At 31.0% G+C, this 25,312-nt stretch overlaps 4 protein-coding genes and 1 non-coding gene across 8 annotated transcripts; 3 read left to right on the top strand and 2 right to left on the bottom strand.

Annotated features, from left to right (window-relative positions):
• Nucleotides 1–6,053: 6,053 nt before the first annotated feature.
• Nucleotides 6,054–7,340, bottom strand: LOC130813659 (uncharacterized). The gene is made up of 2 exons (XM_057679503.1): nt 7,275–7,340; nt 6,054–6,557 (listed from the first exon to the last, which is right to left on the bottom strand). The coding sequence occupies exons 1-2, from the start codon at nt 7,338–7,340 to the stop codon at nt 6,054–6,056; spliced, it is 570 nt and encodes a 189-aa protein (XP_057535486.1).
• A 998-nt stretch (nt 7,341–8,338) lies between these two features.
• On the bottom strand, nt 8,339–11,946 carry LOC130814279 (40S ribosomal protein S14-2). The gene is made up of 6 exons (XM_057680377.1): nt 11,801–11,946; nt 11,575–11,694; nt 11,420–11,465; nt 9,507–9,592; nt 9,285–9,414; nt 8,339–8,577 (listed from the first exon to the last, which is right to left on the bottom strand). Exons 1-6 carry the CDS (start codon nt 11,801–11,803, stop codon nt 8,510–8,512), a joined length of 453 nt encoding a protein of 150 aa, XP_057536360.1. The 5' UTR covers nt 11,804–11,946; the 3' UTR covers nt 8,339–8,509.
• Nucleotides 11,947–13,175: 1,229 nt separating this feature from the next.
• Nucleotides 13,176–16,091, top strand: LOC130814281 (ubiquitin-60S ribosomal protein L40). Its single transcript, XM_057680379.1, has 5 exons — nt 13,176–13,492; nt 13,592–13,678; nt 13,879–13,981; nt 15,612–15,678; nt 15,910–16,091. The coding sequence occupies exons 1-5, from the start codon at nt 13,390–13,392 to the stop codon at nt 15,934–15,936; spliced, it is 387 nt and encodes a 128-aa protein (XP_057536362.1). The 5' UTR covers nt 13,176–13,389; the 3' UTR covers nt 15,937–16,091.
• LOC130814388 (small nucleolar RNA snoR99) lies at nt 14,113–14,217 on the top strand. Its single transcript, XR_009042409.1, has one exon. It is a non-coding gene; the product is annotated as a small nucleolar RNA snoR99 (small nucleolar RNA).
• Nucleotides 16,092–19,531: 3,440 nt separating the features above from the next.
• On the top strand, nt 19,532–24,218 carry LOC130814278 (uncharacterized). Of its 4 annotated transcripts, none has more exons than XR_009042353.1 (6): nt 19,532–19,847; nt 19,924–22,344; nt 22,437–23,082; nt 23,167–23,631; nt 23,748–23,815; nt 23,912–24,218. XR_009042353.1 is itself a non-coding variant. In XM_057680375.1 (3 exons), exons 2-3 carry the CDS (start codon nt 21,710–21,712, stop codon nt 22,439–22,441), a joined length of 651 nt encoding a protein of 216 aa, XP_057536358.1. In that variant the 5' UTR covers nt 19,723–19,847; nt 19,924–21,709; the 3' UTR covers nt 22,442–23,154. The 4 variants fall into 4 exon arrangements, 1 of the variants encoding a protein (XP_057536358.1); XR_009042354.1 differs by having other exon boundaries at nt 19,723–19,847; nt 22,437–22,646; XR_009042355.1 differs by lacking the exon at nt 22,437–23,082 and having other exon boundaries at nt 19,723–19,847; nt 19,924–20,067.
• The last annotated feature ends 1,094 nt before the right edge of the window (nt 24,219–25,312 follow it).

The raw sequence follows: 25,312 nt of genomic DNA, 5'->3' as shown, positions 1-25,312 counted from the left end.
GAATTATTTAGGTGATTTTAAAAAATTTAATTTAGACCGATTTAGTTATAGAAATTATTTCAAATATTCATCATACAATTTAATAAAAGACTAAAAAATCACATATGTCATTCTTTTGGGCCACGCTAGATAAAAAAATTTATTGGTTGATATTGGTTTAAGTGACAAAACTAAATTAATCAGTATGTTATTTACTTTATGAACTACAAACTATTTAAATTTATTACATATATAAAAATGTCATATCACCCTATTTTAACAATTATTATATATTACTTCATCTTTAATATACAGTATATTTATTATTATATGTTTTTGAAACTAATATTTATCTACATCTTCATACTAAGACTTTCGTGCATTGCATAGTGTTTTATACTAGTTATAAAAGGAAATAATAAAAAATCGTGAATTCTAACTTGTATAGGAAATGGTCCATTGGTCATTTTTTAAAAAATACTTTAAGCTAACCTAATTAAAGTCGTCTCAATGTGAGATAGCCTCAATAAGAAATCAGTGAAAAACTCATTAAATTGTACTCTCTCTTATTCACTGTTATTGTCCCATTTGATTTTAAGACGTTTGTCAATGTACTATTTTAATCATAAATATCTCTAATCATGTCGGAGTAATAATTATAATAAGTTGATATTAATAAAATATATATTAAGACTACTTGACTATATTTTAACTTATAAATTATAAATGATACGCAAATTAAGAATGATCGATAAATAATATGAAAAAATAAATAGAACAATAATAATGAATAGGAGGGAGTTTTTTGCTACGACAAAACAATGGAACAATCATTGGAAGAATTTTATTTATTTATAATTTAAAATTCAATATTTTCGAGGTAGAAGAAAAAGTTTCAAGAAGCAAAATTATTAATTAGTGTAATTGATTTATTTATTCATAAATTTTAGTGTTAACTTATATTGATTTATTTATTAATAAATTTTAGTGTTAATTTTGTAAAAAGTTTCAAAAAAAAAAGTTTCATAACATTTAATCTTGACCAATATTTCTACGTTTAAAGTGTCTTTCACTAGCATTTAATTGAGTTAAATATAGTAAATTAGAGAATATAATTTATTACATGATATATTATTGAGATCATATCATACATTTTGATCTTGACTAATATTTCTACCATTAAAGTAAATATGACTAAAATTTCTTTATAGTTAAATAAGAGTAAATTAAAGAATATAATATACGGCATAAATGTTATTGTCAATTTTCAAAATTACATAGTTAATTTATACATATAACTTTCAAATTGAGTGTTTCTATTGTATAATATCTTTGTTTATTTTTTAATATCATATGTTTATATATATGAAACTAAATAAATCGTGCATTGCACGGGTGTTTACATTAGTACTTATTATAAAAATTTTGAAAGATTTCAAGTGTCACATTTCTTCCAAAGAGGCATTACAAATGGAAAATATCATTGGATAAGAAATAACTAAATCACATATTGATTACTTTAATTTATTAATAAAATGACTAAAAATGATAAATGAATAAATTGAAAATATAACAATAATTAAAGAAATAATTAAACATAGTAAAAATTTTGACTGTAGAATAAAAAATAAGATCAAAAGATTATATACACAAATATAACAATAATTAAGAAAATAAATATGGTAAATATTTTAACTCAATTTTCTGTTTTATAAAGGAAAATAATATTAAAAGATTATGCACACAGATATATTTTAACTTAATTAGCTCTCTAAATTTGTCACTCTAAAAAAATCATGTAGTGGTTGAATTGAATTTCTTTAGAATACCAAATGTGTGAGTGTCACTTCAGTCCTCTTCATACTGATATGATATCTTACAAGCTAGCAAATGTGAATTGTTAAACAACGTAATAATGTGAACAAGTTCTAAAGAGCTTCATTTATTCGTCAACGAAGTAATTTTTTGTTTTTCTATTGATTAAGACAATAGAAAATGGGTGGATATTAAGAATAAAATTGCATATATCACTCAAAATAAAAATATTATAAATTAAAATTTACGAACCAAAAAAACCAACATTCATTCATGTAATTAAAAAAAAATCTCTAATAACTAATTTGTATTTTAAAATATTAAATACTATTAGTATCTAGTGGGCAATGCCAACATATTGTGACTTCTTCTGCCTCAATTGCAAAAAAAAAAAAAAAAAAAAAAAAAAAAAAAAAAAAAATTCATATTTATGTGACAATAAAAATAATTTTGTAACAAATATTTAAAAGTTATGAAGTTGTCAAAAAATATTTTTAGATTTAAGTAAAAATGCAAACATTTTGGATTTATTCTACTTTCTGTTATGTTAGGAAGTTGACGTACTTGATGGATTTTATTCAACAAAAGGAATTGAATGTATATTAATAAATATATAATTTAAAAAGTTAATTTTTAATTAAAAATAGAATCAAATAAAATAACTACGTAGAAATGAGAAATTTGCATCAGTATTATGTCCGCATTTCTTCTTCCTGCAGTTTGTGGCCCTTATATGCAGACGAGCATAGCATCTGCACAACATTTTAATCAATGCAAATAACAAAACATATTAATTAACACAAATTTTCTTTTAAGAATGTCTTAGTGTCAGAAAATCGGCCAAATTTAGTCCAATTAAATCGATTAAAACACCCACTTTATTTATCAAATATAAAAACACACTACAAATAAATGATAAAATGGTGACGGCAAAAAGGCGACGGCCACCTATTTATCGCCATAGATTTCGAGAAAATGGCAATGACACAGTTCTTTAGCCAGCTCGTCGTCAGCCTTTTCCAACATCTCTTTTTAGAAAACAGTGTGAGGCGACGACCGTTTCCCATAGCCAGCTCGTCGAATTAAAGACTTAAAAAAAATAAATTTGAGTGGGCTATGGCACCAGCTTGTAGCCCCTATTGAATATTTTTTCAAATTTTTTTTAAAGTAGGCGACGATCATGTGCCGTAGCCAGGCTGTTGCCCCTCTCCACTTTATTTTTGGAATTTTGCTACATTAAAAAAAAACTACATAAGTGTCTGCAATTAATAATATACTAATATGATTAATAATATATTAATAATACGCTAATATTTTAACTGGATTTATTTTCTTTATTAAGGATTTAACTGCATTTTATTTTACTTATTGGTGACTTTGATGATGATGGTGTATTTATGCCTAATATGACTAATAATTTACTAATATTACACTAATATGACTAATTATATACTAATACAATTAATAATATATTAGTACTAGTAATACACTTGTACAATTAATCTATAATTGGACTAAAAAAGCGTAGGCCTCAGGTAATTTGACAAAGAAAAAAGTACTCAAATAACAGAATTTTTTTTTTATTGCATTTTGGTTGTTTCTTTAAACATGTTAAGTAAATTAATATTAGACTCTCAACTTTTTAAGGCCATGTGCAATTGAATACTGGATTTCAATTAATTAATACCTTTTTTGATACTGTAATTGCATATGGTTTGTTTATCTTCTAATTGCTGACCATAGATCAAACGTCGTTGATTGGGTGGAATTCCTGCATTTTTATACAAAATATTAAATTTTGAAATACAAATAACGTAAAACTTTTGTAAGACTTTTAGGGTTTGGTTTTTAGGGTTTAAAAACATGGGTTGGGTTTTTAGGGTTTATCTTTTTTTTTTTTCTTTACAGCAAGTTTTGCCATTTTTTTATTCACTTTTTAAAAGTTTAAGAAAAATAAAAGAATTAGTCAGGGGTTCATGGCTAAATAATAGGAGTAGGATGGGAAATGCTAATAATCTCAACATAACTGCACCCCTACTTACAGGAAGTGTTTTTTTTAAAAAGGATATAACTGTACATATATTTTTTTTAAATAGTTTGTGTAGTCCAACTGAAATCGTCTCACAATGAGATGGTCTGATATAAAATAGGCTGTAAACATTAAAAAAAAAAAAAAAAAAAGGGTTTTAATCTTAAATTTGGACGATTATAAATAAATCAATAACTTAATAAGTTTGCTTCATCTAGATCGAAATATTGAAGTTCTAATTGTAAATAAATTAAATTCCTCCAATAATTGTTCCATTATTTTTTTTGAAATTCTAATTGTTCCATTATTTTGTTGCAGCAATTTTTGTAGAAAAAATTAAAATTTAGTTTTTCTCTAGAATTTGCAAGCGACGGTTTCATAATGAGACCGTCTATATGGGCTGGCTAAAAAATCAAAAATTGAAAATAAAGATGGCCCAAAGTGATCAATTTAAACCTTAAAATGATCAGTTATATATAAAGTGATCAATTAACAAATCAGTTATAACTTATGAAAGAAACCAATTTTAACCTTAAAGGTATCAATTATGACCTTGTTGTTGCACAAAACTTATGATAAATTACTGATCACGTATTATAAAAAAACTATAATTGGATTGATTGAGTATTGGTCTCAATATGAGGTGGTTGCACAAAACTGGTTAAAATAATTTATTTAGTTATATATTCATATTTAATTTTCTTAAATCAAATTACTAGGCCCGTCAAAGATCCAAACTAAACCTAACTTAAAATAAGTACATTTGAGTTGAGATTTTTAACCGCCTAGTCTCTTGAAAGACCGTTTCTTTGAGAGACGTATCTCAAGTCCAACCCATTAAAACTTAATGACTACTTATCATATTCTTAATACCTACTTACATTATCCTTAATGCCTAGTTTCAATATTCTAAATGTCTACTTACATCATTCTTAATGCCTACTAATAATATTTTAAAAAATATATAATAGGTTCGGCCCAATTAAAGATGGTCTCTCAAAGAGACAGTCTCTAACAAGAATTTCTATTTAACTTAAGTCATAAAATGGGTCGATCAAATATGATATATTCATTAAATGGATTCAGTCGGTCTCCTGAGAGACCAGATATCTCTCAGGCCCATCCCACTAAAATTTAATGTCTAGTTATCGTATTATTAATGCTTACTTACATCATTTTAATCCTTCATGTCTACTTATAGTATTCTTAAACACAAATTGTTATGAGAGACAATTTCTCCGAGAGATGCATCAGATATATGGGCTCAATAGTCCAATTAATATAAATTAAAGAGAAAATACGAATGTGGACTTCTTGTTTTGAGATTGTCTCTTTGAGAGGCGGTCTCTCACAAGAGTAGCTGATTCTTGAATGCCAATTCACAGTATCCTTAATGGATACTTATACTATCCTTAAAAGCGTATTTACCGTATACTTAATGCCTATTTGCAATATTTTAAATGCTTACTTAAAGTATTCTAAAACCCCACCAAATAAGCATGCAATATTTACAAAATATATTAGATCGACCCAATTAAAAAGTCTCTCACAAAAATTTGTGAAATTTTAAACATAAAAATTTACGTATATTTATTTGGTTTACGTTTTTATTATCTTCCAAATTTTAGACTCTAGAATGACCAAAATTATTTCTAATATAAGTGCAAGTCTGCAACCATTAATAAGTTCCATAATTAACTGAATTGGTCATGATATGTATTCATGTTAAATTAGTTGCAAACAAACTATTATGTTCGCTTTTGATCATTTTGTAGAATGGAACGGAGGATGGTGCTATACTGCTATTGCACTTCAATTAACAACCATGGAAATTCAATTGGGGTGCAAGTAAGGAATCTAGCTTAGGCTCGGATCTGACTAATCCATTCTCAAAATTATGAAATTAAAACTTATATTAAAATTGAGTTTAATAATATACGTCACACTTATAAATGGTCAGTTAAAATAATATTGGATACTATGTATATTGGAGGTGAGTATTCGGCTCACCTCATACTGATATCCTGCAAGCAAAGGAGCGTTAAAAAAACTTCATTAATTTGTCAACAAAATAATTTATTGTTAATTTATCTTTCAATTCATCGGTACAAATATGTTATATTTTTAAAGTGATCACAGATGAATATTGTGATAACGGATGCATATTTTAGTAATGCACCTTTCTTATTAAAAACAAAGAAAAAAAGATGCATAAAAGAAAATGGCTAATTTAGGCCAAATTAAAGAAAGAAAAGAGAGACTTCAATGAAGCTTGAGGAACACCCTGTGGAGGTTTCACAGGAGCATGTGCTCCATGGTGAATCTTCATATGATGATGATGATGATGATGATGATGATCAGCATGATGACCATGGGGAGCCGGAGCCGGAGCTGGAGTTTTTGCATGGCCACCATGTTCATGACCATCATGATGATGAATGGCACCTTGTGGGGGTGTTACTGGCTTAGAAAAAGTGTGACTATGTGGGGCGAAAGCAGGAGGATGGGCTACATGGTGACTCTTCATATCATGATGATGATGACGGTTTCCATGATGATGAGGAGCCGGAGCCGGAGCCGGAGCTGGAGCTTTTGCATGACCATCATGCTTAGTATCAACCATGACATAACCAGGATCATCATAGCCATGATCATCAAATGCTATGGTATGAGACATTGTTATGAAACTAATGAGGAAGAATAACATCATAGCTTTGATCATCATTGCTAATTGCTATATTAAGAAAGAACAGTATAATTATGAGAATTATATTCTATTTAATAATTAATTGATACTAATTGCATTGAAATTGGGAAGAATGAAGACAGTATTTATAGGGTGAATGATGAAAACCATAAAATAAATATTTTGATATCAGTAAGGATTTTGATTTTGGATTACAAACAAATAAATTATTGTTCTATAATAATCCAATTTGCTTTTGTAATTTGTTTCTTTCTCTAAATGATTATTTATTTCAATTTTCTTACTCATTTTTTCAGATTATTTTGTTATTGTGATCCTGAAATTTGGAGTTTAGAGGAAAGTATTAATGTTTTGATGTCAGTAAGCACTTAAATCAGATAAGATTTTGAATTTGGAATACATCAAATAAGTACTTTGATAACAATCCAATAAATTAGGTTACACTTGATATTAGTCTCATTTAATGAATATTTAATAAAATTACTCCCCCTTTCTATTAGTTGCTAGTACTTTTTAAGAGTTGTTTAAAATTTGTAGCAACATTTACTGTGAATAATAAAATATATTAACTTTTTCTCAACAATACAACTATTTATTAACTATTGATAATACTAGCTAAAAGGAGTGTTTTGCACTAGCATACTTGTTGCCTATCTACACAATTGTAGGTCATTTTGCCAAAAATCAAAAAAAACAAAAAAACCACCCTTCCCTCCCCTTCATCAACCCATTCCAACCCCTCACCGTATGAACCACCACTGCACCACCCTTCTCCGGTGACTCCACCACCCATTCCCCATCCCTACGCATCCCTCCATCCCTTCCCCACCCAATTTGCGACCCTTATCTCCTTCTTCCACCATCCTTCAAACATTTGCCACCTTCATCAACAGCCACCACCTTTGTTTGATGGGTTTCAATTGATCTTTGTTTAATGGGTTTCAATTGATAAGTTTATCGGAGAGGGGGTTTCTTAACTGATTGGGTTCATTGGGGTTATGGTTTGGTCTCTGACGTGTTGATTTGGGAGGTGTAGAAGGTTTGTGTGGCTGCAGTGTTGGTGGTTGTTGTATTGGGAAGAGGATTAGGCAATGGGATTTGAGAGGGGGTTGATGGCATTGGGGATAGGGTAGGATTTGTTTGGCTGGCAGGGAGTTGGGTTTTGTTTTGCTGGCAGGGGGTTGGCCAGAAGTAGGATGGGATAACTACGTCTCTTGAGAGACCATCTCTTTGAGAGACGTATCTCATGCTCAGCTTATTAAAGATTAATGCCTACTTACCGTATTCTTAATGCCTACGTATCTTATCCTTAATGTTTACTTATCAGATTTTTTAATGCCTACTTTCAATATCTTAAATGTCTATTTAGATTATTCTTAATGCCGATTTACAATATTTTAAGAAATATATGATGAGTCGACCCAATTAGAAATGGTCTCTCAAAGAATTTGTGTAACTCCATCACTCAAAAACGCATTTTCTCCGCTTGGAGGAGATCCTAGTATGACTCTCACCTTGTCTTAGTACTCTTTAGCAAGGAAATCATGCATTCAAAAAACCAACTATAACAAATTCAATCCTACAGGGCATCAGCACAAGCAACAATATGAGAATTATCTATTAAAGAAAGCAAGATAGCTCGGAGAGAGTATGAATTTCTCTCCGCTTCAGAGAAGCTAGCTGAAACCCGGGATAAACGAGGCTTTTAAATCGCAATAGGAAAAAAAAAAAAAAAGGAATAGAATTCACACAACCCACTCAGATGAGATAATAATGATTAAAGAAAGCCATGGTGCAACACAACCAAATGATCCAATGAAACAAGGTTTTATATTAAAATAGCATCAAAATTGCTGTTCTTTAACTCTTGCAATCCAGACTCAAATGTTTTTGACTTATGAAATGAATGACAAGGGCTTCAATGACTAAACTATCCATATATAGAGAAGACCATACAAACCATGTCCAAACAAGAACATTCACAGCCTCCTTCCCCTTCGTCCTCCCTTTCTGCGGGTACTGTCAGTTGGGATTGGTGTGACGTCCTCTGCAAAAAGCAACAATTGCATCAGTACAAATTAGTCCAACCCAGTAGAAACCCGAGCACCTTTGCATACATTAAAGAACAACATTGAATGATAGTACACATGTTGAAAACCAAATAGCTTCCCGAAGAATACAAAAAGCTAATATAGTCAATGTCAAATGGAATGGAAAAATAATACATCAGAAAGCTAGAATTCTAAAGAATCTTCAGCAATAAATAGGAACTAAAAGGGCTTATAATTTATAAGGCATCACAACTGCAAGTGAATAAATACATAACTGCAAGTGAATAAATACATATTACCTTAAACAAAATGGATCTGTTATGAGAAACGGAAACGGGAACGATAAATGTAGATACAATTTTATTTATAACAAATAAAAAACGAAAAGAAAGAAAAGTAAGAAACAAAAATGACTAAGAAGAAAAGATAATAAAAGGGCTTTCGTATTATATATGGCTTCGGGCTTAAAAAAACTTGGGGAATGAAGTATCGAAAACGTTAATATAGAGTTTCAAAAATAAAAATTTCGAAACAGGATTTGATGGGATGCTTCCGGGTTTTGGTAACTATGGTTTTAATATTTATAAATTGAACAAGCTCCAATATAAGACTGCTTCGGCAAAACAATATTACTGTAATCTTTATGCAGCACACAGTATAAACTATTAATGTTAACTCGGCAAAACAAATAAGAGTCCCATACCAATACGGCCAATTTTCATGCCTGAACGAGCAAGGGCCCTAAGAGCAGACTGAGCACCTGGTCCAGGAGTCTTGGTCTTGTTTCCACCGGTAGCACGGAGTTTGATATGAAGAGCAGTGATACCAAGTTCCTGCAGTATCAAGAACACTTCCACTTTACAAGCATCCAAAGGAAGAAAAAGTTTCTGGTCACCAAAAACAAATTGGATTAGATTACCCATACCTTGCATCGCTGTGAAACATCTTGGGCAGCAAGCATAGCAGCATAGGGAGAAGATTCATCCCTATCTGCTTTGACCTTCATCCCACCTTGAACCAACAAAAACCCATAATCAGAAACCAGAAGCATAAAATGGGAATCGGAGGTGCAAATAACTCCAACAAATATTCAATTCGCACATGAAACAGGATGCGGACACAAAACATTTATTTAGGTGATCATTTGTTGAACTGGGATGAACTCCCCATACAGGGCACTGATAATATATCAGTTTAGCTACAAATAAATAAGTGCAGTGAAATTAAAGAACTAATGTTCACTAAAATAAAAAGCGGCAAAAAAGAAAAGAAGTGCATGGACATCAAAAACTTTGGGCAAGCTGGAGTCTTTAGTTGATGACTAAATAGCAATATCATGTCCCCTATTACAAAAGAATGGTTGATAAGCACAACAAAAATGAAATATATTGTCACAAATTTAATTTGAATTTCTAAATTCATAAAAAACTATTTCCTTCAAACACAATTCACACAATGGAACCTCCTAAAAATACTTAACCTACATCATCACTTATGTGAGTCATAATTCAAGCCTAGCTATGGTGGGGGGCTAGGTGTTCATTGTGTTCAAAATCATCAATTTTACACCCCAACCAAAAGAAACTTAAGGTTGAAGCCCCATAATATGTTATATAATCTATCACACCCCTCAAACGGGAGCCCTTTGGGATAGAAGTGTGAATATAACACATGTCCACTCTTACATGACGCTAAATATTCCACTTGAAATGAGGGTTGTATGATATTCAAACTTGCGGCATTGGTTTCTAATATCATGTCACAAAACCAACTCAACCAAAAGTTTAAACTCATAGTTAAAGCCCCAAGTATTGTTATATACTCTATCAGGACTTCTAAAATGATCACATACATTGTACACTCAAAACTGCAACCCCAACCGGCCTTGAGCAAGATAGGCCAACAAATTGATAATTGAAGACCATCAATATAATTAGCACTTCGAAAACAATGGGATATAAAATTATTTGTCTAGTTTTTACAGTAACAGGATCGTGAAAAAAATACTAGTCAATACTCAATAGTAACATTAAATAAGTTATATTTAAGTCATTTCATAACAAATAAAGATAAAATGAAATTATCTTCTAAATATGTGTAGGTTTTCTGGATCACAGTGGAACCAACCCTTCTTTTCAAGCATGCTACACACAGAGAACCACTTAACCTCACTTAAAACTTAGTAGCTAAACCAGAATAAAGAATGTTCGTATCTTACCATTTAAATGTTTCTTTTAAATTGTACCATTTAAATGTTGAAATAAATCATCTCTTAACATACGTAGAGCTTGTGCAGATAATAATGCACAATACAATTAGTGTCAAAAGTGCTACAGGTTTCATTGAGGCAAATCATTTGAACTCGATATCTTGACATTAGGACAAATGACCAATACAACAAAAACAAACTTTAGATAAATATATGAATATAATCCTACAATGTTACTAAACCATGAATCATAAACTAGTCAAACTAGCCAAACTAGTCATCCACATGAATTCTCTTTCTTCAATCAATCGGATCGGATTGTCCACCGTCTCAATTAATAGATGTTATAATAAAGGAAAATTGCAAGTAATTTATTATATGTCAAAAGTCACACCATGATCTTACATCATTATAAGTGATAACAAATCAAAATCAATTTAAAAAAAACGCATTCAAAGAATATAAAGACCAATACTTTCCGAAGTATGATTACTAGAATAATCTAAGGCAATACACAGTACTCATAATATCCTCAAGAATCACCACCATCATCTCCTACCTAATTTGTATTACTAGTGAATACTGAATCAAGAAACACTTATCTCCATAATAACAACCAAACAAGATACCTGTAATACGAACAAGAGTTTCTCTTCCAGACAAATCAGTCACGTGCTGCAGTTCAAGTCAACAAAAACAATGAATTGATTCAATGAAATCAGATATTAGCTTAATCAACAATATTTGGAAAAAAAATCAAATCAAAAACGTGTTCTTCGCTTACGATGAAAGTGTCATTGAAAGATGCGAAGATGTGAGCAACACCAAAAACATGCTCTCCCTCTCTTACAGCAGGACCGAGGGTAACAGTCTCTTCCTTTGGCTCTCTGGTTTTTCTCCTCGACTATCATCAAAATCACCACACACAAAATTATTCGAATGATAATCAATCAGAAAGCAAATAAACTGGATAGAAAAGTAGAGATTGAAGAGAAAAAGAGGATGCTTACCATGGCTGCAATGGATTGGAGGATGCAAGAGAGATAACGAGGATTAGGGTTTGGGGATGGAATTAGGTGATTTAGGTCCGGTCTCACAATTTAGAGGCAGCAAAAACCAACTCTCTCGCACCCTAAACTCGTTTTTTTTCGATGGTAATTTTACGTTTTACATTTTAACTTCTTTTTATTAAAAAACTTATAATAATTCTAATTTTTAATTAAATATGAATAATATTAATTATATAAGTTATTGCTAAAAATGCATTAATGTAACTTTTTACTTGTATAATAAGTTATTTTTTCATTAAAAGATTTTAACAAGTAAATACAAAATTAAATTATAAAAAATTGAAAATTTGAAAAAAAATAAAGTGGTGAAATCAAGTAATATTATTTTTAAATTTTTAATATTCTAAATTTTTTATTTATTTTATTTTCTTTTTCTAATAGCAAATAGGTGTAAAAATTAGTTATCATTAGACTAATATTTTAGGATAAGTAATCCTAAAATTAAAATTATTTGTGGTTAATTAAAAGTTAAATTATTAAGTAAAATCAAAAATCAATAAAAAGTTAAATTATTCTATATAATTTTTCTTTATTAAATTTGCTTTTAAATTTTTTTGACAGCTAACAAGATATCTGCCATTCTTGACTATTTATTTTTATTTTTTCAAATTTACATAATTCAAAATAAAAAAATCATTAAAAAACAATTTGTGATTTTTCCCCAACCATAGAGATTAGAGACTCCACCTTCGCCAGAATTCAAGCAGGATTAGACATGGTTGGTGTCATTATTATTTAGCAATTTTCATTGTTCTTTACTTCTTTTTATTCCATTAGTAAATTTTATTGATCTATTAATAACTTTTCATAAAAACTGGAATCAATATGAGGGTGATGACGAAATTGTTTTTAGTTGTTTAATCATTTATTTTTCTATCTAGGCTTTTGATATCGGAATTCTTAATTTTCTTATTTTTTGATTCTCCATAGTTGATGTATTAAAAATTTTTCCTTTCACTTTCACATTCTATTTTCTCGTATATGTTATTTAGTGTCCATCAATGACTTACCTATTTAAAACTATAACTCCCCACAAAATTACAAACTTAAAATTATTAATCAAATCAACTACTAACCAATAACGATTAAAATTTGTAAATTAATTTTTTACAATGTTCATTTTGTTTCATTTGTATTTCTTGCAATACTAACTAGTTTGTCAATTAATTTCGTAAGGCAAACATAAAAATAATATAATTAACTCAAAATTAAGATTAATCAAGAAAGTTTGATTTTAAACCTTAAAATCAAAAAACAAAAATCATAAATAATATGCACCAATTTTCACTATAACCCACTATTTAAAATTAAAACTCACCATCAAAATCAACAATCAACAAAGCTGAAAACACCATAAAAATGTTCATTTTTTTTTACCGTGTAACGACGTAAATCGTAATGTAAGTAACAAAGAAAACCCTAAATCAATACTAATTGACGCCGGACTATAAATACCACCCATTTTACTTCAATTGAATTGCCGTCGTCTTCTCAAACTAGAACCCTAAAAACTCCAAGGAGAAGAGAAGATGCAGATCTTCGTCAAAACCCTCACTGGAAAAACCATCACCCTTGAGGTTGAGAGTAGCGATACCATCGACAATGTCAAGACTAAGATCCAAGACAAAGAAGGTTTATTTTCTTGTCCTCAATTTTTATTTTACCATTCATTTTTTCCTTAATTTTTATTTCCAATTGTTTTTAGTCTGTTTTTGGATTTAAAATTTGCAGGAATTCCACCAGACCAGCAGCGTCTGATCTTCGCTGGAAAACAGCTTGAAGATGGCCGTACTCTCGCCGACTACAACATCCAGAAAGGTTTTTTTGTTTCTGTTGTAAATAAAATTTTATCTGTTATCTTATCTACTAAAATAAACCGACCTATTTATTATTATGTAATAATCCGGCCTAGTTCATAATTGTGATTACTGGTTAGGGTAATTATTGGAATCATTATTGGCTCTTTTTGTTTGTTTGAAATGATTTATTTTGTTGATAATTTTGTTCATTGTGTTCAGAATCAACACTGCATTTGGTGTTGAGGCTTAGGGGAGGAATTATTGAGCCTTCATTGATGGCTTTGGCTCGTAAATTCAATCAAGACAAGATGATTTGCCGGAAGTATGTTTCGATTTTACATCCTTATATTGATTTTGAATGTAAATTGTATGAGATTATTTATTTTACTGTAGTAATGTGTAATTGTGTCATGATATCGAGGATCATTCAACTTAACCATTTGAGCAATTCAAGTGCCGATGAGGATATAATAGGTCTCCAAAATAAAATTTCCATTCTTTTAACTTTATTAGCTGAGGATTTTTTTTTTGCAGTTGATTTTCATGGGTGGTAGATTGAGTTTGACTTTATGCTGAATTGAAATATTTTATTTGTACTTATTTTTCCCTCTGTTTGGGTAGAAAAAGATTTTATCTTTGAACAAATCCTTAAGTTGCCTTTGAAGAAAGATGTTTATTTCTGATTATTATAATTATTGGCTTACATTTTAGGAGAGCATGTAATGAGTGAGACAATATAGTTGTTGCTTCGTGGTGTTAGATGTTTTGATTATTTTGATTGGTTTTTCTGGTCTCTTATATGGAATGTGAATGTTCTTTCTTTGGGAATGTGGTCAAGTTGCTCTTGTATACATGTTGCAATAATCAAACCAGAGCCGTCATATATTTTATTTCTAAGATGTAAACTCAAGGGAGATTATAGTCATAATCTGAGTATAGGTTTGATCAAATATTGTTTACGGTTTTAAAGGGACCTTATTGAGGATTGTTCAGTGTATGGCAGTGTTCAGGGTGACTAGGTCTAGAGATAGCAGCAACTTTAGCATGTTGTTTGTGGCTGTTTTCGGAATGATCTTATAATTTGGTACACTTTGAAAGAATGATTTCCTCTTTCAAATATTGGTATTTCTTTGCATTTTGGTTGCTTAGTAGCAGGATTTTAGGTTGAGATGTTCCAAAAGAGCATTTAGAATTTTGAGGTTAGCAATTATGGCAAAATTTGGTGGGTATATGAAGCATTGGAAGTAGAAGACCACGACAAGGGTCATGTGTGCTGATGGGTTTTAATTTATTGTGGTTGTTTTTTTTTTTTCTCCTTTGTATATATTCTTCCATTATTCCTTAGTTTTGTTGCATTGTATTGCAATTTTTAACCTTTACATTACCACTCACCTTGTATTCATTTTGTATAAGCAAAATGATATTAAAAGATGTAAACATTGGCCTATGATGCAAGAAAGGGATTTACTACACTTGATTTGATTCATTACTCCCTCCATTTAACTTCAAATGTCCCATGTAGTTCCGCACGCTATTTATTCCACTGAATCAATCCTCTTCTAGAAGATATAAGATCTCACTTGACTATGTTTTAACTTATAGATGAAAAATATAATACAAATTAGGGTTGCTGGGTGAATAGCGTCGAAAATCTTATGGGACGTAGAGAAATGGAAGTTAGTAATTGACATGATGATCAATTTCGACTAATATTACTGAGGCTAAATCAATGTTGTCATTTTCATTAGTGTACATTCCTGTGTAGTAGAACGTTTTGTTTCACAATTTTATATCTTGCCTTGAGAATCAGATTGTTATAAACCTGGTCTAATTATATTTTGCCTCCTTGAGAATTAGATCATTATAACCCTGGTATAGTAATACGTTTAATTTTAATAAGACCTACTCTTGTGTATTATTTAATGAAGTCATTCTGTCTCCATTTCAACTAGGTGCTATGCCCGTTTACATCCCAGGGCTGTGAATTGTCGAAAGAAGAAGTGTGGTCACAGTAATCAGGTCTGTTATTGTTTTTCCTTTTACCTCTAAACAGCTATTTGAGTTGTCCTGTTTTCTCATTAAACCGGATATTATTTTTAAAATTTCTGCCACATGACCAGACTTGATGCAAGTTTAAGAAGCTTGTAAAACTAAAATTTGTTGTGCAATTGTTAGAGTACTGTTAAGCATGTCAAAGTAGATTGCTGCTTAATTGACTAGTTTGTTGCTCTGCCTTGTTATCTTCCACAGTTGAGGCCTAAGAAGAAGATCAAGTAAGCTCTAATTACTGTTTCATCATTCAAAGCTGGCTCACTTGGTAGTTCTCAAGTTTCGGCCGGATTACAATCTATTTATGTATCTCGATTTGTTGTAAAACTCTGTTGTATTTGGAAAATATGATGATATTTAGTTCCATTTGTTGGATTATACTCCTCTTACTTGTGACATAGTTCAAGCATAGATCACGTATTTTGTACCATAGTTGGAGCTATAGGTGTTCAAAATAAATCTGACGATCTGAAATTTACTTGACTTAGTAACCGAACTTGATTTGACGGACTTTAAAAATGATTTACAATTATGTAAAAAACTATATGGTCATAGGACACGAAACTCAATTTCAAATTGACCTCTTAACATTTAACTTGAAATCAACCTGATGATTTGAATAAACACTTCTAGTTGGAGCTTACCAAGACAATTTTGTCTCCTCTCATGGCTTTCATCCATAAAGGATCACAATCAGGGGAACGGTAGGGGTAGGATTAGTGTTGAGATTTTGCTGTAACTCTTTCAGTCTTTCTCTTTCTTTCCCTTCATTTTTTTTTCTTTCTTAATTTGCTTTTCAGACAGAATTAATGCAGCCTTTTACAAAATCTTGATTATTTCGTTGTAGTAAATTCATGATTTCATCAAAATTAACTTTCAATTATGAAATAATTCTCCACCATCTCATCTTGAACAGGATTTTTTGAGCTCATCTTTGCGTCCTTTGAATTCAGAATACTTTACCGACTATAACGTCAACTTAAAACAATTATGAATAGTGTTCAGCGGATTCCACATAAATTGGTCCGTACTTTTCACATTTGAGCACCTATTTACTGTTGCACTCACCAAATTACCAAAAAGTTCAAGTTATAAAATTGGTTTACCTCCTTCGGCTTGGAAGAATTCTAATTTTTGCGTGTTCATGAGAAAATAGGGGAGACATCACCAGTCAAGAGATTCATAAGCACACAAAACAGTTATTCTCTTGATAAATCGTCTCTTTGAAAAATATATCTTAAGTCAGCCCATTAAAGATTAATGTTTACTTGTCGTATTCTTAATGCCTATTTTCAATATCTTAAATGTTTACTTACATCATTTTTAATACCTACTTATAATATTTTAAAAAATATATAACAGGTCGATCTAATTAGAGATGGTCTCTTACAAGAATTTTGTGCACACAAAATCGTATTTGTTAAGTAAGAATCTAAGCTTAACGTCTCGAGAGTATTAACAAAATTGGCATATGGATTACTAAAATTGACATGTAATTCAAGTAGTCCGTCGAGGGAATCAACTTCCAAAATCGAAAACTTTTTCTATTTTTCATTTAAAAGGAAAGGTTTTTGGACCCGCTAATGGCGAGAAAAAGATATAGAAGGATGAACAAAAACAAAATATACACACACAAACAAAAATTATTAAAGTTTTAAAAATTCTTGTGAAAGACAGTCACTTTGAGACTAGGAAGCACGGACACGCCTCTTGACCTGCGTGTCGCGTGTCGGACACGGATACGCGACGGACACACGAAAATCCGTGTCTGACACGCCAAATAAAATGTCCAATATTTTAATATTTTTCCGGACACTTGGACAAGGCAAGGACACGCGACGGACACGTGCCCCGAGTGTTTTTTTTTTAAATAAAATAAAATAAAATTCGAAAACAAGGGCTTGGTTACTCAATTACTCCCTCTCGCAAACCCGCACTCTCTCTCACTCTAAACCTAAAAACTCTTCCTCCAGTCGCTGCCGCCCGCCCGCACGGCCGCATCACGCCACCACCGGGCGTTGGATGCTTCTCGCCTGCTCCATCACAGACGTTGTCGGTGCTGCTGCCTACTGCCTGCTGCCTGCTGTGGGTTGCTCGAGCCTCGAAGCGACGAAGCCTCGATTCGAAGTTCGATTGTTCGGATCTTTCTCTTGATGAGCCCGAGTTGCAAACTACTTTTGTAGCGGAAGATGATGATGGATGTCATATGGATGATGTGTGATGATCAAACTTAAATTTACCTATTTATTTGGTTTTCTTTGATTTGATTTGTATGACTATTTTTAAATACTCGTGTTGTTTATTTGGTACTTATTTGCATTTTATGTGAGTTTTATGTTTTTAAAGTGTTTATCTACATATAGCAAATGAAAGATTGTAAAATTATCTTTAATTTGATATATTTATTATATTATCATTTTCGTGTCCCCGTGTCTGCCATTTTTAAGTTGGCATTTTCCCGTACCCGTGTCGTGTCCGTGTCCGTTTTAGTGCAACTTAGCTTTGAGAGACCATCTCTAATTGGGCAGACCTATAAAGAAAAATGTAGAGTTAGTTATTCGGGTGGCATTAAGAATCTTGTAAGTAAGCATTTAAGAAATTATAATACTGTACGACTGTACGCTTACTTGGTCGGCATTGGGAATATGTAAGTAGACATTAAGGATACAGTAAGTAGACATTTAAAAATGTTGTAAATAGACATTAAGGATATTGTAAGTAGGCATTAGATATATGGTAAATAGGCATTTAAAAATGTTTTAAGTTGACATTAAGGTTACAGTAAATACATATTAAATTTTTATGAATTGGCCTAAGAGACGTCTCTCTGAGAGACTGTCTCTCAAAATTATTCTGTTGTTTGATGCACTTTGCATGCAAGATAACAGTATGAGGTGTGCCGAATACTCACGTCTGAGTATTCAACATCAATTTAACTTCCATTTTTTAAGTGTGACATATATTACTAATTCAATATTCAATATTAAGAGAAGTTTTGATAAAATGACTCGCACCATGAATTAGGTAGGTTCGAGCCTAAGTTAGATTCCCCTGCTTGCCCCCCAAGTGAATTTCCACACCAATTGTATTTCCATGGTTGATAATTGAAGTGAAATAACACCATCCTCCGATCTGTTCTACAAACTGATCAAAGCCGAATATAATACTCCTTGCTTGCAACTAATTTAACATATATACATATCATCATGACCAATTCAGTACTTAATTTTGGAACTTAAAGGCACATATATTGAATTAATTTAGCTCATTCTACAGTCTAAAATTTGGAAGAAATGAAACACAAACGGCAGAAAATTCTAATAAATACATTAAATGGGCTATACGTACAAAATTATTTCAGATTTAAAATTTTAAAATTATTGAATTCATTTAATAAATATATCATGTTAGATCGACTCATTATATGACTTGGGTCAAAAATCTCAACTCAAATCTTTGAGTTTAGTTTAATTTTAATATCATGTTAAATATGAATATATAACTAAATAATTTTTTTTAAAACAATTAAATAATTTACTTTATACCATACAAAAAATTGGATATGAATCTTAAATTTAGGCGTATTTAATATGATTAATTAAAATAAATAAATCAATCACAATATTTGATAAATTTGTCTCATGAATCTTGTTCTTCTAGTTCGAAAATTTTGAAGTTTGAATTCTATTGTAAATAAATAGAGGGAACATAGTATTTACATTGGGTAAACTTAAATATTCGGATGACCTACTATAGTAGCTATAGTATGTAATTTACCAACGAAGTAAATTGAAAATTAATATACACTACTAAAAAACATGGAGTTTATAGACGCTTGGTTTTAGACACTTGAACAACCGTCTAAAAAAAACGGAGATTTTCAACACTTTATTTTCAACGCTTAAATAGGTTGAAATTTAACAAAGAAAAAGCGTCCAAAAAATAAAAAAAATAAAGACCGAAACTGGCTTTTAAAATTTTTTAAAAAATTGTATCAAAACGCGTGTCTGGAAATTTCAGACAAACTAAACTCGCCTCTCTTCAATTCCTCATATCAGTCAAGAACAAGGGGGAGAAGGAGAAATTCTATTCTTCAATTCGCCTCCCACGCGCAGCAATCTTCATCATCCTCAAATCAGGTAAGTTCTTCTTCCTCCATAAGCACGCCTGTCCTCTTCATTATCTCATTCTCTTCATTCGTTCTTCCTCATCCAGATTTTCATTAGGTAAGTTTTCGTTCTTCCTCATCCGACAGCACGCCGGACTTCCAGTCTTTATCCGGCAGAAGTATTGAGCGTTTCCTCCGACAACCGTACCACCCCGTACCAGTCCTCTTCATTCTCTCAATTGCACTATCAGGTACTCTCAAGTGTACCAGTCTTCTTCACGTCCTTTGTAATGTCGTTTTCTTTGAATAAATTATCCCTCCATTTTTAAAATTTCTTTGTTACATCCTCTCATTTTCTGTTTTTTATATGTGCTTTATACTTTGATTTTGATTTTGATTAATTAGTGAGAGTTTTTGTGTGGAAGGGTTGAGATTGTCATTAGGAGATTGAAAATAGGGGGTCCATTTGACATACTTTTGATTTTGATTTTGATTAGTGAGAGTATTTGTGGTGGCATTGTTGATTAATTTATTTCTCGGCGGCTTTGGGGAAATTTGATGAAGATCCCAAACCCTTATCTATTTCTTGGAATCATTGAAGTAATGTGCATTGTTTATCCTTTGTTTTTATTTTATATTTTGACCATGGATTAGAAGACTTTATTATTGAACAAGCTATTGTAAATAATTTTGCGTGGAATAAAAATATATTGAAGGACATTGGCTTTAATGAACGACACTATGTTTTTGTTATATATGTCATTCAAATATAAATGTAAGATAATACATACAAAAGAAAAATGTGAATGGGTTGTTAGATTTTGATGGTTTTAATATGTCATTGTTATCTTCTTGATTAAGAAAGGGTAGGCGTAACATTCAAATACCATGGAAACACAGAAATCAGAATGAAAGAATTGCAAATCTCAATAAACAGAATGACATTAATAAAACTAGTTATTGTTACTTGTTGTATGCATATGAAATTTTTTAATCTTATTATTATACAATATGTATAGGATGTCTCAATATATTGATAAGAGTTGGATAAATAAACCAAGAAATATATTATACAGAAGCTTATATAAAGGGGGTTAGTGACTTTATGGAATTTGCAAAGAAAGGAACACAAAATGGTTTCATTAGATGCCCTTGTTGCAAGTGTCAAATTGATAGAAAGAAAGTATTACCACTAGAGGAGGTTGAAAGACACATTTTGTTTAAAGTGTTTTATAAAGAATACAAGGATTAGATATTTCATGGACCTATGACTGTTGCCAAGAATGTGTGTAATCAAATAGGGATTCCATTTATAGCTTCCAATGAATTAGAAAATTTAGGTCAAGATGATATATCGGGGTTACTTCGAGATGCTTTTGGATCAAATATTTTAAGTGCTCCTGAGTTTGGTAGTGAACTAAATGAGTAGGGGTTAGCTAATGAGACTATAGAGGAACCTAATTTGCAATATGAATCCGATGAATTTCCTTCACAACAACCTGATATAAACTCTTTTTTTGAAGAAGTCAAATTTAACAAGCTTTATGAAGATTCTAATGAACCTCTTTATGAAGGTTGTACTTCCTTTTCAAAGCTATCATTCATCATGAACCTTTTTCATCTTAAGTGCTTGTTCTGGCCAGATAAATCATTCTCAATGTTGATTGATCTTTTACTTGATACATTTCCACAAATAAAAAATTTTCCTTCCTCATACTATCAAGCCAAGAAATTGATCATGGATTTAGGTTTGGGATATGAAAAGATCCATGCATGTCCTAATGATTGCACATTATATTGGGGTGAAATGGCTGGAAAGGATTCTTACACATTATATTGGGGTAAGATGGCTGGAAAGTATTCTTGCCCTAAATGTCCTAATGATTGCACATTATGTCTCGAACCTTCAAGACCTCAACTAATACTCCAGCACAAGATCCCGCTACTAGCTTGGTACCTGCAGTTACCAAGAAACATAATCCCAAAGAGCAACATGAGCCTTCAAAGAGCAAGGATGTTGTTGAAGAGACATGTAAGGGAAATGAAGATCCCAAAGAGCAAGATGAGCCTTCAAAGGAAATGAAGATAAAACTTCCTGGGAGAAGAAAACAAGTGTGGAGGCTAGGGGGTAAAGTTCATTGGAAAGAAAATATAGATGTGGATCCAGATGAGGTTGTCCAAGTAGAAGGTATACATACTTGAATGATCATAATATGCATATTTGATACAAATTGTGTATTTATTATTCATTGTTTTTTTTATTGAGCAGAGATAACAGAGAATGAGCCTCCCAAATTAGGAATAATGGAGGAGACTATAGTTGCTAAGCATGTTTGGTGCTTACCATCAGGAAAAAGGATCATTGTTCATTTTAATGAATATGATCAACCAATTAGAAGGGGGGGGGACTTGTACTTGTTCTTTTTCTGTCTAAATTGTCAAAAGATGGAACCATTTGTCCACTTGGAGCATAAAATTGGAAGCGTGTTGATGATCATTACAAGCAAAGGATCATTAAAACGGTTTGGGTATGCATTAAACATTCTTTATTTTTATAATTTGATATTAAAATTCTCAACATATGCTTATTTGACAAAGGAGATTCTCACCATATGTATAGGATAAATTTGTGTCACCTGATAGAAAAGAGTTTTGTCGAATGATATTGTCACATATAAATATGAAGTGGAAGCATTACAAGTGGGAGCTTCAAAGGGACTATTATCAGCCTAATGTGACAAAGGAGAAGATAATTGAGAATATGCCTAAAAATTTGATAAAAGAGCAGTGGATTAGCTTTGTTTCTTACTGGACCTCAGAAAAGTTCAAGGTATTTGTACATAGTGTATTATAACAAATTTAACATAAATTTAAGTTTTATATTCACCAAGTTAGAACCTAATAATTTAACATTGACAAAAATTATCAACACTGGGAAAAAGAGCTCGTGAAATGCATAATCATGTACATACTACTGGGTCAAAGAGTTATGATTAATGGAAAACTGAATTTGTAAGTATGAATACAATTATTGTTATTGCTTATAATGAGACAGTTGCATTTGCTTGTTTTTGATGTTGCTAGGTTACTTAAATTTTATTTATGATGCCTATATTTGTGATAAGTTTATTTCTTTGGGATAATCCATTACTTTTAAATAGGTTAAGTTGAATCACAGAGAACCTAGTGGGCTAGAAATGTGAAAACGTTCACACACTACAAAGAGTGGTGGTTATGTAGAGGGTACAACCACTCAAGAATTCATGGTATATTAGAGTAGTGAATTGGAAACATTTATCATTATGACAAATTTGATTGCATATTTCATTTATACTTTTGTATTGTTATAGGACATTGCTGAAAGTAGGGTTAATGAATGTTTACGTGTTCAAAACAACCTCGTGAGGTGCTTGAGACAGAAGTTTTTAATGAGATGATGTATCAACAGGACAAACCTAATCAGCGTGTTGTTAGTTATGGTCATGGGGTTAGTAGATCTCACGTGTTTGGTATTGAAGCTCAATTACGAAACAACAAGATAGGTGATTGTGGTGGTACTTCAAGTGATGTTATGGGGCTTAAGTCCTACCTATTGTCTGTTGAGAGAAAAAGTGATGAGGTTATGAGAAAAAATGATAAGGTTATGAGAAAAAATGATGAGATTATTTCCCAATTACAAAAAAGAAATGATGAGGTTACTTCCCAACTTTTGAAAAAAAAATGAAGAAGTTGAAGAACTAAGAGCTCAAATAAAAAAATTCTCACTCAACGTGCATTAGTCATCCTAGATCAATTACAACAAATTCAAAGGACAAGTAAGAATCATTATTATTTTTATCATCCATCGAATCTTTTTCATATTACTTTTTAGTGCTTATGGTAAAAGTGTAGTTTCTAGTTTTTTTTATGTTATGTGCAATTTTGCTTGCAGTTGGATGAAGTAGATATGATAATGACTTATATAAAGTTTTTTATATTCAAGGGAGTTTGGTAATTAAGGTAATCCCATATTTGAAAATAATTATTGGCCTTGAATCACAAACGGGGAGTATGTATTTTGGCTAAAGTTGGTGCATTTTGTTTGATTTGTTGCAGATTTTTGCAGCTGATGTTCGTATTATGACCAACAAATCATCTTTTGCGAAGGTCTTGACACTAAAGTGGAAATTGCAACATAAAGAAAATAATTTTGCACGCCTTCAACTTTTGAAAAACTTTTAACTTTTAAATTTTGCTCTCTTAAACATCGATGAATATATATGTGTATGTGAATATTGATCAAATTAGGCACTCATGTTGCTTGGACTTTTTTGACCAAGCTACAAAAACTTAAGGTCAAAGCAACATCGACGAATGTATGTGCGTATATGAATATCTAATTCTAATACTTTTTTTGGATATGATTGATTTGGTATGATATTTGTTAGTAATTATGTATGTTTGATGAATTTAATATAGTATGGAAAATAAATACATTTTCAATGCATGTAAATGTCTAAAGTGTATATCAAGATGTCAAGGGCTTTAAAGGGTTTATTTTCATTTAGACGTATAAAAGCATCTAAAATATTAAGCCCTATCCACATTAAAAAGCGTCTAACAAATTCAACATTTCCACACAAAAAAGCATCGAAAATATTCAGCATTTTCCACGCTTCAAAGCGTCTAAAAACGTGAAATTATAGTATAGATTTAAGGTGGGAAATATTTTTTCCCACAGCAAAAAGCGTCGAAAAACAGATATAACATCCACTGTAAAAAGCGTCGAAAATTTGTAACTACAGTTTTTTAGACGCTTGACGAAGTGTCGAAAATATATTTTTTGACGGTTAAAACAGTCGAGAAAATCATAGTTTTTCCATCGAAAAGCTTCATGTTCTTTAGTAGTGATAAAGTTAGAGAAAAATTTTGAAAATTTACATAGAAAAACTTTATAAGAATTTTAACATTTTAAAAAAAAATTTTGACATTAATTTTAATTTTTTTTTTAAAAAAAGTAATAAAACTTACTATTGCAGGTCTTTTGATTACCCGAGTTTGCTCTAGGCAAATAACCCATAAAATTTGGATTATTCATGTTTAATCAATATTTGAGATTATTGTAAAAAAATTATGAAAATATTAGATTATTCTAGGTAATTTATCCATAAATAAAACTCCTACAGTAACTGTTTCATTTTTTTGTTGGTGCGATCTTAATATTTTGACAAATTTTTTATTAAGACCGTCTCAACGTGAGACGACTTATGTGCTGACCCAATCTTAAATTTCTTAAATTTTAATGAAAAAGATTGTTTTTATTTAGTTAACCGCTATATAAGTTTAACTCTGGGTTGTTGTTTTAGGGAAATTTCACGTGGTAACCCTGAGGTTTTGTGTTTACCATGTGGTAACCAAAATTTTTAAAAAATCCACGCGGTAATTCTAAGGTTTACAAAATTGTTCTACCGTGACCTTTTTGCACGTAAAACGTTAGCTACCGTTAATTTCGAAGCT

Source organism: Amaranthus tricolor, chromosome 5, assembly GCF_026212465.1.
Source record: "Amaranthus tricolor cultivar Red isolate AtriRed21 chromosome 5, ASM2621246v1, whole genome shotgun sequence".
NCBI lineage: Eukaryota > Viridiplantae > Streptophyta > Magnoliopsida > Caryophyllales > Amaranthaceae > Amaranthus > Amaranthus tricolor.
The sequence above is the reverse complement of the archived record's forward strand: the minus strand, read 5'-3'. Positions and strand labels throughout refer to the sequence as shown.